This window comes from Eubalaena glacialis, chromosome 8 (assembly GCF_028564815.1).
Source record: "Eubalaena glacialis isolate mEubGla1 chromosome 8, mEubGla1.1.hap2.+ XY, whole genome shotgun sequence".
Classification (NCBI taxonomy): Eukaryota; Metazoa; Chordata; class Mammalia; order Artiodactyla; family Balaenidae; genus Eubalaena; species Eubalaena glacialis.
Genome location: NC_083723.1, coordinates 127,925,546 through 127,943,204, shown reverse-complemented (window position 1 = coordinate 127,943,204; position 17,659 = coordinate 127,925,546). Strand labels below are relative to the sequence as shown.

Below are 17,659 nucleotides of genomic sequence, written 5' to 3'. Positions count from 1 at the left end.
AGAAATAAATTTGTGTAAACTTGAAATTGCATGAGGGGAACGTAAAGTTGGAGAGGGAATACAATATTTTTTTTCCTTTGTGGCTCTTTGCAGCAGGACTCATGATAAAACTCATAGTGCTTTAGTTGTGTGGGCCATAGACTCTCAAGATAGGAATTTTTAAAGTTATTCTGAAGTTTAATTAAAACAGTTTTTCTACATGTGTATCTTCTTGGGGGCTTGGGTTTCAGGAACATTCCACATATCCCTTAAAGTAGGAGTTTTTGACCTTAAGAAGTCATTTATCTAACATTATTTTAGTTCTTCTCAAATTTACTGTGTCTGTATCTTTCATAGAGCACCATAACTAAATAAGGAATTTCACAAAAAGCTGGGCATCTAGGACTGCAAACAGTGTTTGTTTCACCAGTATGGTAATTCATGAGATGGTGATTTTATGGGATTGATGTTGTACATTTTAATATCAGATGTATTATTGAGGCCTATAACTGTTGCTACCCCTCGTCTAATACTCTTTCAGACCCCCAGTTTTAACCATTAGGCTCTATTGAGAGCCTGTGTTTCTCCCTACTGCACTGCAGTACTGGAAGCGGAACATGGAGGCAGATTTGTTGGCTCTGGATTGGGGCAGAGTAGGCTCCAGTCATATCTTGGCTGCTTACTAGCTGTGTGGTATTGGGCAAGTTGCTTCATCTCTTGGAATCTTAACTTTCCTTGTCTACAAAACTGGGAATTACAATACCTACCTCAAAGTTGTGAGAATTACATGAGACAGTGTTAGGAAGGTGCTTGGCACAGTGCTGATCGATCGTATGGGATTTGTTGTCTGTGGACTTTGGTTAAGATTGTTCAAGAATAGATGATCTTTGAACTAGTTTCAGTGTTCTACTAGTTACCAAGAGCACTTGATGTAGCTTTGTTAACTTAATGTCTAGATGTTAAAAGAGCAAGGTGATGGGAACTTTTTTCTTCATATTCATATTCTGTACTTGCTCTCCAGGAAGTTCCATTCAATGGTTTTCAAATTTGTTCCAGGGCTAGCCCAGTGCAAAATTTTGGGGGCCCAGTGCAAAATGAAAATATGGGTTCTTTGTTCGAAAAGCAGGAAGAAAATGCAATTAAAGGTACTAAAATATAAAGCATTTTCCTTTATTCAGTGTTTTTTTCCCAACTTGTCATGTATTTTTTTTACATGCTATTCAATGTTTTTTTTTTTTTTTTTTTTTTTTTTTTTTTTACTTTTTATTTTGTATTAGAGTATAGCCAATGAACAATGTTGTGATAGTTTCAGGGCTGGGTCTTGATGTTGAGATGGAGATCTGTGAGAGATTTTCGCCGCTTGGCATTACGTGGAGCTGGGAGGTCTCCCGTGGACCAGCGTCCCGAAGTTGGCTCTCCCACCTCAGAGGCACAGCCCCGATGCCTGGCTGGAGCACCAAGAGCCTTTCATCCACACGGCTCAGAACAAAAGGGAGAAAAAATGGAAAGAAAGAAAAAAAGAAGACAAAATAAAATAAAATAAAGCAATTACAATAAAAAATAAGAAAAAAAATTATTAAGAGTAAATTCATTAAGAAAAAAAAATTTTTTTTTAATTTTTAAAAATAGATTCACCAATTTTTTATACTAAAAATAAGAAAAAAATCACTTAGAAAAAATTTATCAAGAAAAAAAATTTTTTAACCTTTTAAAATAAAAAACATGAAAAAACTTATTAAAATTTTTTTTAAAAATAGAAAATAAGGAAAAAATCACCAAGAAAACATTTATTAGGGAAAAAAAAAATTTTAAGCCCAAAAAAAAAAAAAAAAAAAAAAAAAACGGACGGACCTAACCCTAGGACCAACAGCGAGAGCAAAGCTACACAGACAAAATCTCACCCAGAAGCATACACATCCACACTCACAAAAAAAAGGAAAAGGGGAAAAGTCAATACATCCTGCTCCCAAAGTCCATCTCCTAAATTTGGGATGATTCGTTGTCTATTCAGGTATTCAACAGATGCAGGCACATCAAGTTGTTTGTGGAGCTTTAATCCGCTGCTTCCGAGGCTGCTGGGAGAGATCTCCCCCTCTCCTCTTCGTTCGCACAGCTCCCGGGGTCCAGCCCTGGATTTGGACCCGCCCCTGCATGCAGGTCGCCCGAGGGCGTCCGCTCCCCGCCCAGACAGAACGGGGTCAAAGGAGCAGCTGATTCGGGGGCTCCGGCTCAGTCAGGCCGGGGGGAGGGAGCGGTACGGAGGAGGCGGGGCGAGCCTGCGGCGGCAGAAGCCGGCGCGACGCTGCAGCAGCCCGAGGCGCGCCGCGCGCTCTCCCGGGGAAGTTGTCCCCGGATCACGGGAGCCTGGCCGTGGCGGGCTGCACAGGCTCCCGGGAGGGGCGGTGTGGAGAATGACCTGTGCTCGCCCACAGGCTGTTTGGTGGCGGCAGCAGCAGCCCTAGCGTCTCATGCCCGTCTCCGGGGTCCGCGCTGACAGCCGCGGCTCGCGCCCGTCTCTGGAGTTCGTTTAAGTGGCGCTCTGAATCCCCTCTCCTTGCACGCCGCGAAACAAAGAGGCAAGAAAAAGTCTCCTGCCTCTTCGGCAGCTGCAGACTTCTTCTCGTGCACCCTCCCGGCTAGTTGTGGTGCGCTAGACCCTTCAGGCTGTGTTCACGCAGCCAACCCCAGTCCTCTCCCTGGGATCCGACCGAAGCCCGCGCCTCAGCTCCCAGCCCCCGCCCGCCCCGGCGGGTGAGCAGACAAGCCCCTCGGGCCGGTGAGTGCCGCTCGGCGCCGAGCCTCTGTGCGGGAATCTCTCCGTTTTTCCCTCTGCGTCCCTGTTGCTGTGGGATCCGCGCTGATAGCCGCGGCTCGCGCCCGTCTCTGGAGCTCGTTTAGGCGGCGCTCCGAATCCCCTCTCCTTGCGCGCCGCGAAACAAAGAGGCAAGAAAAATTCTCTTGCCTCTTTGGCAGCTGCAGTCTTTCTCCCGGACTCCCTCCCGGCCAGCACCGAAGCCCGAGCCCCAGCTCCCAGGCCCCGCCCGCCCCGGCGGCCGAGCAGACAAGCCTCTCGGGCTGGTGAGTGCTGGTCGGCACCGCTCCTCCGTGCGGGAATCTCTCCGCTTTGCCCTCCGCACCCCTGTGGCTGCGCTCTCCTCCGTGGCTCCGAAGCCTCCCCCCTCTGCCACCCGCAGTCTCCGCCCACGAAGGGGCCTCCCAGTGTGTGGAAACCTTTCCTCCTCCACAGCTCCCTCCCACTGGTGCAGGTCCCGTCCCCATTCCCCTGTCTCTGCTATCTCCCCTCTCTTTTGCCCTACCCAAGTACGCGGGGATTTTCTTGCCTTTTGGGAGGTCTGACGTCCTCTGCCAGCGCTCAGTGGGTGCTCTGCAGGAGCAGTTCCACGTGTAGATGTACCTCTCATGTATCTGTGGGGAGGAAGGTGATCTCCGCGTCTCACTCCTCCGCCATCTTGCCCCCGCTTCCCAATGTTGTTTTAAGTAAAAAAATTAAATTTTATTAGCATGAGTTTTTTTTGGAAATTTATTTTTTATTTATTTATTTTTGGCTGCGTTGGGTCTTCGTTGCTGCGCTCGGGCTTTCTCTAGTTGCGGCGAGTGGGCTTTCTCTAGTTGTGGTGTGTGGGCTTCTCACTGCGGTGGCTTCTCTTGTTGCGGAGCACGGGCTCTAGGCGCGCGGGCTTCAGTAGTTGTGGCTCGAGGGCTCTAGAGCACAGGCTCAGTAGTTGTGGTGCATGGGCTTAGTCGTTCCGTGGCGTGTGGGATCTTCCTGGACCAGGGATTGAACCCGTGTGCCCTGCATTGGCAGGCGGATTCTTAACCACTACACCACCAAGGAAGTCCTATTACCATGAATTTTACCGTTCATCTTGATATGGTGCAATGCAAATTTTAAATGCAAATGTAAGAGCATTTAACTCATATGAAATCACTGAAATTGTACAATGTACATTTAGTAGTTCATACATGTATGTGTATTTTGTTCTTGTCAGAACAATGGGAATGCTGCACAAAACCAACTCAACTGTTTTTTAAAGTTTTATTGAGATATAATTCACATATCATACAGTTCACCCATTTTGGTGATTTTTAGTATATTCATGAATTGTGCAGCCATCACCACAGTCTAATCATAGAACATTTTTATTATCTTAAAAAGAAATATTATACTCTGTAGCAGTTCATTCCCCATTTACCGCCAAATTCTCCTCCTTCCAGTTCTAGACAACCACTAATCTACCTTTGCCTATTCTGGGTATTTCATATTAATTGAATCATGCAATATGTGGTTTTTTTTGGTGTCTCGCTTCTTTCAGTTAGCATGATGTTTTCAAGGCTCATCCATGTTGTAGCATGCATCAATACTCCATTCTTTTTTATGGTCAAATAATATTCCATCGTATGGATGTGCCATGTTTTATTTATTCATTCTTTAGTTGATGGAGCTTCAGGTTGTTTCCACTTTTTGGCTCTTATGAAAAGTGTTGATGTGAACATTTGTGTACAAGTTTTTGTGTGGACATATGTTTTTCTCTTGGGTGGAATTGCTAGGTCATATGGTGATAACTCCGTGTTTAATATTTTGAGGAACTGACAAACTATTTTCCAGAATCATGGCACCATTTCACATTTCTACCACCAACATGAGAGTTCCAGTTTCTCCATATTCTCTTCAACACTTGTCATTAATGGTCTTTTTGATTTTTAATTATAGCCATCCCAGTGAGTATTACGTATTATCTCGTTGTGCTTTTGACTTGTATTTCCCTGATGACTAATGATATTAGACATCTTTATTTATGCTTATTGGCCATTTGTATATTTTCTTTGGGGGAATGTGCCTATTCAGATTCTTTGTCCGTTTTTATTTTTTATTTTATTTATTTTTAAAATTTTATTTATTTATTTATTTATTTGGCTGTGTTGGGTCTTTGTTGCTGTGCACGGGCTTTCTCTAGTTGCAGCGAGTGGGGGCTACTCTTTGTTGCAGTGCACAGGCTTCTCATTGTGGTGCCTTCTCTTGTTGTGGAGCACGGGCTCTAGGTGTGCGGGCTTCAGTAGCTGTGGCACATGGGCTCAGTAGTTGTGGCTCGCAGGCTCTAGAACACAGGCTCAGTAGTTGTGGCACACGGGCTTAGTTGCTCCGTGGCATGTGGGATCTTCCCGGACCAGGGCTCGAACCCGTGTCCCCTGAATTGGCAGGTGGATTCTTAACCACTGCACCACTTGGGAAGTCCCCGTCCATTTTTAAATTGGGCTCTTTTTTAAAATTAAAAAAAATTTTTTTTGTCTTTTTGACCATTTTTAAAATTTAAGTATAGTTAGTTTATAATGTTGTATTAGTTTCAGGTGTACAGCTAAGTGGTTCAGTTATATCTATCTATCTGTCTATCTGTTCTTTTTCAGATTCTTTTCCATTATAGGTTATTACAAGATATTGAATATAATTCCCTATGCTATGCAGTACAAACAAAAATTGAGGGAAGTTGTTGCTAATAGACCTGCTTGACAAGAAATTTTAACAGAAGTTCTTCAGAGAGATGGAAAATTATTTAGGTGAGAAACTCAGATTTACATAAAGGAAGAGTATTAGGGAGAAATCAACTAAGGGTAAATAAAATCTTTTACTCTTGATCCAACAGGTAACAGTTTATTGAAAGTAATAGCACCAGTGTATCCAGTGATTAGCTTGTGGATAAGTGAAATGAATGATAGTAATGTTATAGGGACAGGAGGAAGGAATTGGGAAAACTCTGCTGTAAGGTATCTGCACTACCCATGAAGCAGTATAGTATTGTTTGAAAGTAGATTTAGAATATTTGTAAATTGTAAACTCTAGGGCAACCGATAAAGAAATTTAAAAAGAAGTGTAATTGATATGCTAAGAGAGGAGAGAACACAGAATCATATAAAATGCTCAGTTAAAACCGGAGATGGCAGAAAAGGACTGAAAGACAAAAATGGAAACAAAGAACAAGGTCAGTGAATAGAAAATAGTTAAAACTATGATAAATATTAAAACAACAGTATCAATGATCACTTTAAATGTGAATGGTCTAAATAAACCAATTAAAAGACAGATGGTCAGAGTGGTTTAAAAACCCCAACTATATGTTGTCTATAAGAAATCCACTAAATGTAAAGATACAGATATATTAAAAGTCAAGGGACACAGAAAGATATACCATGCTAACACTAATCAAGAGAGAGCTGGAGTATCTGTGTTAATTTCAGACAAGGTGGACTGCAGAGCAAGGAAGACTGTCAGTGCTAAAAGGAGCAATATATAATGATAAAGGGTCAGCTTTCTAAGAAGGCATAGCAATCCTTAATGTGTATGTACCTAACAAAAGAGCATCAAAATACATGAGGCAAAAACTGATTGAACTGCCAAAAGAAATGGATGAATCCACTGATATAGCTGGAGACTGCAACACGTCCTCTATTGGTAATTGGCCATATATATATAGTTGAACTAAATAACACCATCAGTCAACTGGATCTAACTGACATTTACAGACTCCTTCATCCAACAACAGCACAGTGTGCATTCTTCTCAAGCTTGCATGGAACATTCACCAAGGTGGACCACCTTCTAGGCCATAAAACACACCTTAAACTTAAAAGGATAGAAATCATACAATGTCTGTTCTTATACCAGAGTTGAGTTAAATTACAGATTAGTAACAGAAATATAGCTGGGAAGCTCCAAAGTAATTGGAGATTAAACAGTACACTTCTAAATAACACATGGGTCAAAGAAAAAGTCTCAAGAGAAATTTAAAAATATTTTTAAATGAAAATGAAAACACAGTTTATCAAAATTTGGTGGGATGTAGCAAAAACAGTGCTTAGGGAGAAATTTGTAGCATTGAATGGATATATTAAAAAAGAAGAAAGATCTAAAATCAATAATCTAAGTTTCTACCTTAGAAAACTAGAAAAAGAAGAGCAAAGTAATTTCAAAGTAAGCAAAAGAGAAGTGATAATAAGAAATAGAGCAAAAATCAATGAAACTGAAAGCAGGAAATAAAATTTAAAAGTCTGCAAAACCAGAAGCTTGTTCTTTGAGAATATCAGTAAGAATGATAAACCTCTCGCTAGGCTAACTAAGAAAAACAGAGGGAAAACACATTACTAATACCAGAAATGAAGGCGAGGCCATTGCTACTGATTCCATGGGCATTAAAAAGTTACTAAAGGAATATTATGAACAATTCTGTGCCCACATATTTGAAAACTTAGATGAAATGAACAAATTCCTTCAAAGATACAATTTAGCAAAGCTCACACAAGGAAAAGCAGATAATTTGAGGAGGTCTATATCTACTAAAGAACTTTAATCAGCAGTTAACCTTCCAAAAACCAGTGCCAGATTGTTTGGCTGGTGAATTCTAACACGTATTTAAGGAAGAAGTGATATCAATTATCTGCAGTCTCTTACAGAAAATAGAAGAAGAGGGACTACTTCCTAACTTCTTCTATGAGGCTAGCATGACCCTACTACTAAACAGTCAAAGACATTGCAATAAAAGAAAACTACGGACTGATATCGCTCATGGGCATAGATGCACAATTCTGCAAGAAAATATTAGCAAATTAATTCCAACAGTGTATAAAAAGAATTATACAAAAATCACTTAATGTAGTCCATCACGTCAACAGACTAAAGAAGAAATATCATAAGATCCTATCAGTAGATGCAGAAAAAGCAGTTGGCAAAATTCAGCATCCATTCCTGATAAAAACTCTCAGTAAACTAGAAATAGAGGGGAACTTCCTCAACTTGGTAAAGAACATCCTCAGTATATCTATAGCTAACATCATACTTAATGGGGAGAAACTAGAAGCTTTCCCGCTAGGATCAGGAACAAGGCACGATGTCCCCTCTTACCACTCCTTTTCAGCATCACTGGAAGTCCTAGCTGAGGCATTAACAAAAGAAAAGGAGATAATAGGTATATAGATTGGGAATAAAGAAATAAAACTGGGGAATTTCCTGGTGGTCCAGTGGTTAGGACTTGGCGCTTTCACTGCCGGGGCCCGGGTTCAGTCCCTGGTCGGGGAACTAGGATCCTGCAAGCTGCGCAGCGTGGCCAAAAACAAAAACAAAAAACTGTTTTTGTTCTCAGATTACACGCCGAAGAGTCAGTAACAACAAAAACCTGCTGGGACTAATAAAAGATTACAGCAGGGTTTCAAGATACAAAGTTAATAAACAATAGTAAATTGCTTTCCTGTATATGAGCAATGAAAACTTGGAATTTGAAATTAAAAACACAGCACCATTTACATTAACACACCCCCACCCCCAAATGCTTAGGTGTAAATCTAACAAAATATGTTCAAATCTATATGAGGAAAACTACATACTCTGATTAAAAAAATCAGATCTAAATTAATGGCAAGATCTTCCATCTTCATGGAAGATCTTCCATCTTTAATATCGTTAAGAGGTCAGTACTTAAGTGTTTATTGCATGGGTAAACTTGATAGGAAATAGTTATAAAGCAGCTTAATTTTCTCCCACTGCTGCTTGCAAGGATGCTTTGTTGCATCTTTGTACCCTACCCCTTATGACAACTTGGGGCTCATCTTATAGCTTTATAGTCACTTTCACATATTGAAAAATTGAGTCCAGTCTAATCTAAACTTCCACCTTTTATCCAGTTCTAAGTGTCTCCCCTTTGCCCTGATCATACCTGACTGAGGCTAAGGAACCAGCAGTGGGAAGGGAGTGTGATTTACTCAGTTTGTTTTAAAATTATTTATCTAGGCACTCAGCAGGATTCAAGAGATGTACAAGATCATTCGTATTTGTGTTAGTACCCCCGATATACCTAAAGTATATTGCATGTAATACATAGTTTAGGGGACAAGTTTTATTTACATGAAACATTTAGTAGAAATCATTGCTGTGCTAAATTTGTGAACTAGGAGTTTGTGGGGATTCAGAAGGAGGGAGGCTATGTGGGTAGAATGGTTGTGATTGGGGTGAAAGAGCCCGAAGGACAAAGGGCAAGTGACAACTGGCTCTGATACCCGCTCCTCTCAAATAAAGCTGTTCTTCCTTTATGTTTTTCTGGAGTGGGTTTCAGAAGGAATTTAAAGAACTTTTTGCTGGTGACTTGCATTGTAAAAAAATGCAAGTCATAGAATCTGAAAAATCTCAAGAACAAGTAATAAAGTGTAATATTGTAGGTGACATTAATGAACTAGAAATTTGCTGTGTTAGTCTTGAAAGATGGACTATTTACCCCTTGTTAAAGGTCTCAGTGTTATTTTTTTTGCAAGGAAATATTTTCCCCTTTATTGAAGCACAAGTTGAAAGACACGGGGCAATTTATTGTGATAGTGCTAGTAACTCTTAGAAGAGTGGATATCAGCATGTGTTTTGTATTCAAATTAATTGTGGAAATAGAGCACTGGTAATTTTGTCTTCTCTCTTTTGAAAGGTGGTATGTTGCAATTACAAGCAGTAAAACAATGAACATCTTTATATATGTGTGTGTGTGTATATATATATATCCTTGTGTACATATGCAAGTATATCTGAAAGGAATGCTTATAGCTACTAGCAACAAGAATTCAGTGTGTTTTTAATCAAATTTTTATTTTTCTATAAAAAGTCTGGAGGAATGATATTTTTATACATGCTGCAACATGAATGAACCTTGAAAACATGCTAAGTGAAAGAAGCCAGACACAAAATGTCAGATATTGTATGATTCCTTTATATGAAATATCCAGAATAGGCAAATCCCTAGAAACAGAAGTCAGATTAGTGGTTGTGAGGGGCTGGGGCAGTGGGTGGCAGAATATGGGGCACATAGGGGTATAGAGCATTCAATATGGTAACATATTTATTTATTAGAGCATTCCTAATACTTAAGAAATTCACATTTATTATTATGTATTTGGTTTGGGTTTACTTTTTCATTCATGGTGAATTAAATTCTTTCAACTAAAGTAGTGTTTTATTTTTCCTTGCATATTCAGTTTTAAAAAGTGTCATTTGGTTCTGTGTTTTTGGTGCATAAAGATTATTTCCTCATTGTGGATTATACCATTGTTCACAAAGTGCCCCAATTTGTCTTAGCACTTTTTGTCTTAAATTCAGCCTTGTCTGAGAGAAAAAAAAATGTGACAGGCTAGCTTTCTTTGTTGTTAGCATCTGCTTGGTATGTCTTTATTTATCCTTTTGCTTTCAACCGTCCCAAGTCACTTTATTTTAGCTATATCTTAGTCTGTGAGAGTTTTCTTTTGACAGTTTTATTTACAATTATGATTTTAATATGTTTCATCTTTAGTTTATTATCTTATTTTTGTAACTATCTGTGTTTTCTTGTGTTTTACTACATAGTCTGGCTCTTAGGGTAACTTGAAAGAATTATAATTTTAATTTTAGTTATTTTGTGGTTCACTTGTAACTTTAAGGGATACTCAACATCTCAGATTTTTGATTTAGCAACTTTAAAATAAAGCCAGGTTTATTGGCTCTGCTGTGGAGTGAGATTATTGGCTCAGTTACAGTTTACTTGTCTTCTCTCCCAGGATTTTGTTAGAAACGTGTTAGTGGTAGTTTTCCTTAAGGCCATTTGTACCCATCCCTCTTATGATATTTATTCCCTGTGGTCATCTTAAATTAGCTGAAGCCTATCAGCCTTAAATGAAAAGCTTGTAATACAGTTTGATTATAATGCACTAGTTTGAATTTAGGTTTAAATATTATACCTGGAATTTAAGAATATTTGCTTTTAACAACGTATTTTAGATATATTATAGGTTTTTTCCGACCTCTGAAAGTAGAGCGTCCTAGGAAACCTTTCCTGAGCTGAAATGGCACAAAGTAGAGAAGCAGTTACTTTAGGACCCGTCTTGCTCACAGATACACAAAATCAATCGAGATGAAGCACAGGTGCTCACAGACACGGTTCACAGCTGTAGCGGCTGGATGCTGAGATGCTGAGTGCGGTTCCGGGAAGGAGCTTGACGGGGCCGCTCTCACTGCTGGGATGGGCGCTGCCTCTGTAACGCTTGCTGCAAAACACGCTGAGCTGAACGAGATTTTCGCTTTTCGCCTTTTTTTGGTAAAAGCGAAAATCCTCTTTGGATTTTGTTTGGTTACCAAAAACAGGTACTGAAGTGGGTCTTTCTAAAAAGTGAAGTGGTGTAAAGCAAACTTTAGAAATACCTGTATTAGGTTACTTGTGACTGGGTAACTTAGCTCCCAAATGCCTGGCCATTCTTGATCAGCATCAGGACTAAAGCCGTGTGGCCCCCAGTGAGGGCTGAAGCACCTGCTTTGGGTCAGCTGGCACAGAGGACATGCACCCTGTGCTTCTGCCTATGGGCTCTGGTAGCCTTGTTCTTCCTTCCCTGACCAGGAGAGAAAAGCTCAGTCTTTTCAGAGAACCGTGAGAGCCCATCCTCTCCCTTTTTATCAGCTGTACCTCACCTTTAGTGGTGGGGAGCTGGAATGACTTCCTTCTTTTTTTGGTTAGGAATGTAGGAGAATAGGAGGCATCATTATGCTTGTTTTCATTTTACATATCCCCGTGGGTCTGTCTCTCTGATACAGATGTGCTCATTTAGAGAAGGAGCACCTGCTCCTAGTCCCATCTTTGGAACTAGAAAAATAGTCTTACTAGTTCTGTGATTTTTTGTTGTTGTTGTTCCAGTCTGGTATAGTTGTATGTTTATTTTCATAGTGGGTAGCTTTTATTTCCAAATTAGTAATACTTACACTTGTTTTTATAATTGTTAGCCTTCTACTCTTAGATGGATTGCTTTCCATTAGTCTTTTCCATCCCATGCCATGCATTTTGGTCCCTTGATTTCCATTTGTCCATTAACTTTCATGCCTTCTCATCTACCACTTCTGCACAAACTCCTTGGAACTCCTGAAACTACTCTTCTCCACCTTTAATTACTAATTTAAAAAATCCTAAAACATGCTTTAGTCACAACTTTGTATTCTTCCAGCTTCCTTGGTCAAGTACTTTTATTGCAGCTGCTTCTCTACCAGGAACCTCAGTTGATTGGCATGTCCACTCCTATCCATCACTTGGGTTCACTTTTCTTCCAATCCACTTAGGTTTCATGGCCCATTATTTCACTCACTCTTGCTAATACCCTAAACCAGTGGTTCTCAAATAGTTGTCTAGGGATTTCTGGGGGTTGGTGGTTCAAACCCCGGGAGCAGATGAGGTTACCTATGAAGAGCTTGTGGAATGAGAATAGATTTCTGGCTCCGCTCAGAAATCATAGAGAAGAATAATGTTTAAAGGCTGGCAGGAAAAGGGAAGCTAGTGATGGAGTCTGGGAGAATAATCAGAGAAGGAGGAAGATTGCTGACCTGCAAGTTGCTGCGTAGAGGGCAAGTGAAATCATGAAAGTGTAATTTGGCTGTTGGGACATCACTGACCACTGCCAGAAGCACTTTGAGTGGGTCAGTGGGCGTGAAGTCAGATAAGTGGTTGGAAGAGTGAGTGAGTGGTGGTGAAAAGTGGAAGTCCACAAGTGTAGGCTGTAAAGGGGAGGAGAGAGAATAGGTTGTTAGAATCATCAAGCCTGTGATAGTTCTTGGGGACTCAACCTACATCTGCCTCAGCATCTAAGAATCAAGCTCTTGTGTTGTGTTGTATAGCATCATCAGGCTTCCTGCATTGCTTAGTCTTGGCTTGAGCTTGCCTGAAACTTTAAAGACTGTTTCATTTCCCGTTGCCCCTCACTTCTGTTGTGTTTCTCAAATCCATTTATTCTCCCATTCTCCTGCGTGACTTACATACTTCTCGCCCCACCCTCATGTGTAACTCATTTGATGAACTTCTCTTTCACTGAGAAAATAGAAGCCATCAAAAGATAATGTCTTTGTGCTTCTACCACCGTCTACTTACCCACCTGCAGAGGGACTCAAATGTTCCCTCAGTTCCTGCTTTTCCTCCACCTTCTTCTTTTTACTCTGGATAAATTTTTGTATGTAGCCCCTCAACTTGAGCACATTTCTTCAGCGATTCTCCCTTTCTTTCTTGAATCAGAAGTAAGTACTGGATTATTTCAACAACTGTATAACTTTTCTCATCTTAAAAAAACCCCTCTCAGCAGTCCCTTTTACATTTCCTTTGCTGCCCTTTATCATAAAACTCCTGGTAAGAACTGTCTACTTTCATTTTGCTCCAAGTTTTCTCCTCGCTTAATCCATTCAGTCAGGGTTTTCCCTCCACCCTTCCAGAAAAACAGCTCTTGTCAAGGTCACCGATGACCTCCATGTTGCTAAATCCATTTGTCAGTTCTCAGTGCTCATCTTACTTGGCCTTTCAGCAGCATTTGACGCGGTAGATATTCCCTTTTCCTAGATAAACTTTCTTCACTTGGCTTTCAGTACGTCGGTCTCTTCTTTGCTGCTGCTTCTCAGTCAGCTTTTGCTGATTCCTTCTCTCGAGTTGGCTTCTAAATATTTGAGAGCCCAGGACTCTGTTCTCAGACTTCTCTTCTCTGGCTATACTCACCACCTACAGTGGAAATCTCATCTAGTCTCATGGCTTTAAATACCATCTATCTGCTGATGACTCTTCTTTTTTTCCCCCTAGCCTGGTTCCTTCCCCTGAGCTGTACACATTTTTATATCCAACTGCCCATTCAACCTCTCCACCTGAGTGAATAATATATGTTTCAAATTCAGCAATGTAAACTCTGTTCTTATTTCTACCCCAAAACTACTCCTCTTTTGATCTTCTCTGACTCAGGAAATGGCAACTCTTTCTTTCCAGTTTCTCAAGCCAAGAACCTTATGTTTATCCCTACAAGTCCTCTCAAGTCTGCTTTCAAAACATACCCAGAACTTGATAACTTCTTAACACCTCCACAGCACAGGTCTAAGTGACTTCTCCTCTGTATTATTGCAGCGAGTCCTAACTGGTCTTCCTGCTTCCGTCATTTCCCCTTTCTAATTTATTTTCCACATTGTAACTAGAGTGAGACTTTTGCAGTATGTCAGATCATATCACTACTCTGCTCAGTGGATATTTACTGCCTAGGCCATGATCATTCTCAGTCATATGGCCGCCAACCCTTCTTCAGAAATCCATGCATAGGGGTGATCCCGAGGCTTTATCATCACCTGGAATGGTTTCATTTGAGAGTCTTCAAAATATTTCTACCATGGTCCACAGCTTCATTAGGCCTTTATCTAAAGCACACTTGATCTTTGACTATACTGAGATCTCCCATTCCTTCACCCATCCTTTTTTGCCTGCCATCCCCTAGATCTAATAGAAATTAAAAGGAATTTAATATTAAAAAAGTATCTTGTTCAACTGCTGTTTGTTTTGACGTGTGGTTTAATTATTGAATAATCGCCCCCCACCCCACCTTGATTTGTGAGGTCTCGTGTATGTACAACCACCTGACATGAATTTTTATATGATAGAATCTGTTTCATTGATCTGTCAAGTTTTGGTGTCAGCACACTCTTTAAATGTTATTGAAGCTTTATATTAATAGTATGTTTTAATATTTGGTAAGGTTAGTAGCCTCTCATTGAGATAAAAATAAAAAAACTTTATTTTTCAAAATTGTTGGTGATGGTCTGGTTCTTTGTAGTTCCACATGATTTTGAAAACAACTTGGTCAAGTTATGAAAAGCAAAATGTCCATTGGGCTTTTTTTTCTGGAATGGTTTTAAACTGGGCTGACTAGTTTGTGTAAGTTAATATTTCATAACACTTTTTATTAGCTAAAATTTTTACTTTGTGATAGATTAAATTCTTTTTCTCTATGAATGCCAAAGATGTATTTTCTATTACTTAAAAAGATATGCAAAAAATGTAAATGATCTGTTAAATTTGTTTTGTTTCAGATCTGTTTCCTTCTCTTTGCCATTCTCTACATTGTCTCCTACTTCATCATCACAAGATACAAGAGAAAATCAGGTTAGTAGACACATTGTTATTAAAGCTTTGATTCTAATGCCAAGTGGTCTAGGCATGGTCCATGGCTATATGGTGCGCATCGGCATAGTTAGTATATTCAGTATGCCCGTGATTGAAGCAAGCAGTTGCGTGGTACTAAGAGCCCTAAAAATAACCTCCAGGGAACCTGACTACTCGCAGGGTCATCTCCTTAGACCCGAGCCCTTTTTTATCACCATTCTTATGTTCAACTAAGAATAGTCCAGGGCTCTTTACTTTCTGGGAAATTCCAGAGTTTATGAGGGTATTTGGTTCCCTGTGACTGGCTCTGAGTTTGAGCATACCCCTCATCACCCCCACCCAGTTCTTTCTCTGACTATCAGAATATCTTTTCTTTTTCTGAAGCGGTATAGAATTCAGAGTCTCCGTAATACATTTAGCATTCAATTGTATATTATATTATCCTTTTATTATTTCATATGTATCCTTATCTCACCAGAGGGACCACTGTATCTTTTCTTTTTTTTTAATGAATTTTGTGCTGATTAATTCACAGATTTTTATGCCAGAGTTTTATAAGTAACTAACCAGTTACTTTACTGACTTCTGTTAAATCTCGGCTATTTCCTAGAAATCACAAGATTTCCACGTGTGATGCTGGGCTAATAGTTGGTGCCATGTGAATATTTAAGGATTCCATATATTAAAGCTTCCTTATGTTATTTTAAACTTGTCAGAATTTTGAAAGAAATCAGGAAATAGTGCTTGCTCTAGTGCACTACTTGGCTCTGTGACTGCACTGAAATACTCCTTGGATTCTATAATCTCTCAAAATTTTGAAGACCTGGGATCCAAGACAGTATCTTAGCTGTTTTAAAAGATGTTTTGGCACCAGGTTTCATAGATTATGGACACAGAAGGAGGGAGAGAGAGAGAATGAATGAATAATGCATTGTTTTAGAGGAAATCAGGGGATGATGAGCAGGAAAATAGGGTATTTATTAGATGCTTCTTAGAGTAATCACGGGAGAGGGTAATGAGGACCCTGGACCTAGTTGGTAGAGGGTTGGCAATAGAATTGAAATGGATATGAAGCTATTAAAACAATCTTCAAGATATGGTGGTTGATTGTATGTGGGTACAACAGTATAAAAATTAATTGTGACTATGTTATTTTGTGGTCTCTTTGGTCGTAAAACTATTTTGGGCAGTCAGTAATTAAGAATGGAGATTGGACTAAGAGAATGGCCCAAATATGCCATTGTCACTGAAACAGGTGGGCGCTCAGAATTCCATAGACCTACGCAGAGGGCCTTTGAGGACAACCCCAGTTAGGTACTGAGGAGAAGGAGGGGCCGGGGTGTTGTGTAATATTTTTGTAATTGGATCATAGTTTCCTTAGCTGGTAAGATTACGTGGGAGGACAAAAAAGATGGCCAACAGCCATGAGAGAGGGAGAGGGTAGGGTGAAGAAGCACAGGAGCAAGGGCCATCTTGCTCCTACTTAAAAACGACACAGAACTTGATATATTTCTGTCTGTAACTTGAATGAAATGATGAAATATCAAGGCAATGGTATCCAAGGTGGTTTAGGATGACCCAAGAAAGTCCTCATTATTACCATTACTAACGATAGACTCAAATTACAGAAAACTATATGAGTTCTAAAATTCTGAATTTTAATTTTATAGTAAAAATTTTTTTTGGCTATTATCAACCAGAAAATTTCATTCATTAGCAATTTCACTGACATTGTATAACAATAAACTTGATAGTGGTTCTAGGGTTCTACTGAGTTTTATTTCCTTGAGCACTAAATATTTTGGAAGATTTTAATTTACATATGGGAGTTTTGTTAATCAGGATTTTTTGATCAATCAAAACACTCTGTTCTTTAACATATTCTATCCTATCTGATTTAATGAGATTTAGATTTTGATCTGTGCTGAAATAAACACAGTGCTTTTTGAAAATAATTTCTATTCAATAATTGCTTCTTCAAGTTTATATTTTTGTTCATGCTTTTATTAAATTAATGAAACATTTTGTTGGAAGATAAAAGAATATTAATACCTTGAACATTTTTGCAGATGAGCAAGAAGATGAAGATGCGATAGTCAACAGGATTTCGTATGTATTTTAATGTTCAATTGTCTTGTTTCTCATTCTAAAGTCATAAATTTTCAAAACTTAATTTTGCCTTTTGGGCAGAAATATGGAAAAAATTCACTTAAAGTATTACAGCACCTTTATCAAATGTTAGTCCTATCCTTGGAAAGCACATATAAGCAAATACATGGATAATTGAGGATAGATTATCTCCTGTTAAACTTTACTTATTTAAGGAGCCAACAGATTTAATCTTCAGAGGATTTAACCAGGAAATGGGCTTAAGATTGGGAAAATTGCTGGGCCAAAGAAAGAAAGAAAGAAAGAAAGCTCTTGGCTGTTTGAATGGCCTTGGAACAGGGGGCAGACATCTATTCTGGTTAATTGAACATTTACCTACTGTGAGCAGGAAGATGGGCCCAGATGGTCCTCTTAGGTTCCTTATAGCTCTCTTTCTTCTTGTGTATGCGGATGATAGAGCCCAACTAAAGGGCAGACATGAATTCTTTCCCAGTCCTCCAGGTGTGAAGTACTTGTGAGATCTGCACCCCTCTCGGTTTAGTCTGCATTCCACTTTTGGTGGTAAATCTACTTAAATGCTTTTGTAGATCAATAATTTGTAAAAAGACAAGAACATATCC

The 17,659-nt window shown here is 39.5% G+C and overlaps 1 protein-coding gene across 5 annotated transcripts in view; it reads left to right on the top strand.

Annotated features, from left to right (window-relative positions):
• The window catches only part of LMBR1 (limb development membrane protein 1), a 150,480-nt gene that overhangs the window by 18,729 nt on the left and 114,092 nt on the right, over positions 1 to 17,659 (top strand). For 3 of the 5 annotated variants that reach the window (XM_061198994.1, XM_061198997.1, XM_061198992.1), the window contains exons 2-3: positions 14,858 to 14,930; positions 17,000 to 17,039. In XM_061198994.1, coding sequence (XP_061054977.1) covers positions 14,858 to 14,930; positions 17,000 to 17,039 — 113 coding nt within the window. Of the gene's footprint in view, positions 1 to 14,857; positions 14,931 to 16,999; positions 17,040 to 17,659 lie in introns of those variants that run through there. The other 2 variants (XM_061198998.1, XM_061198995.1) reach the window with 1 other exon arrangement.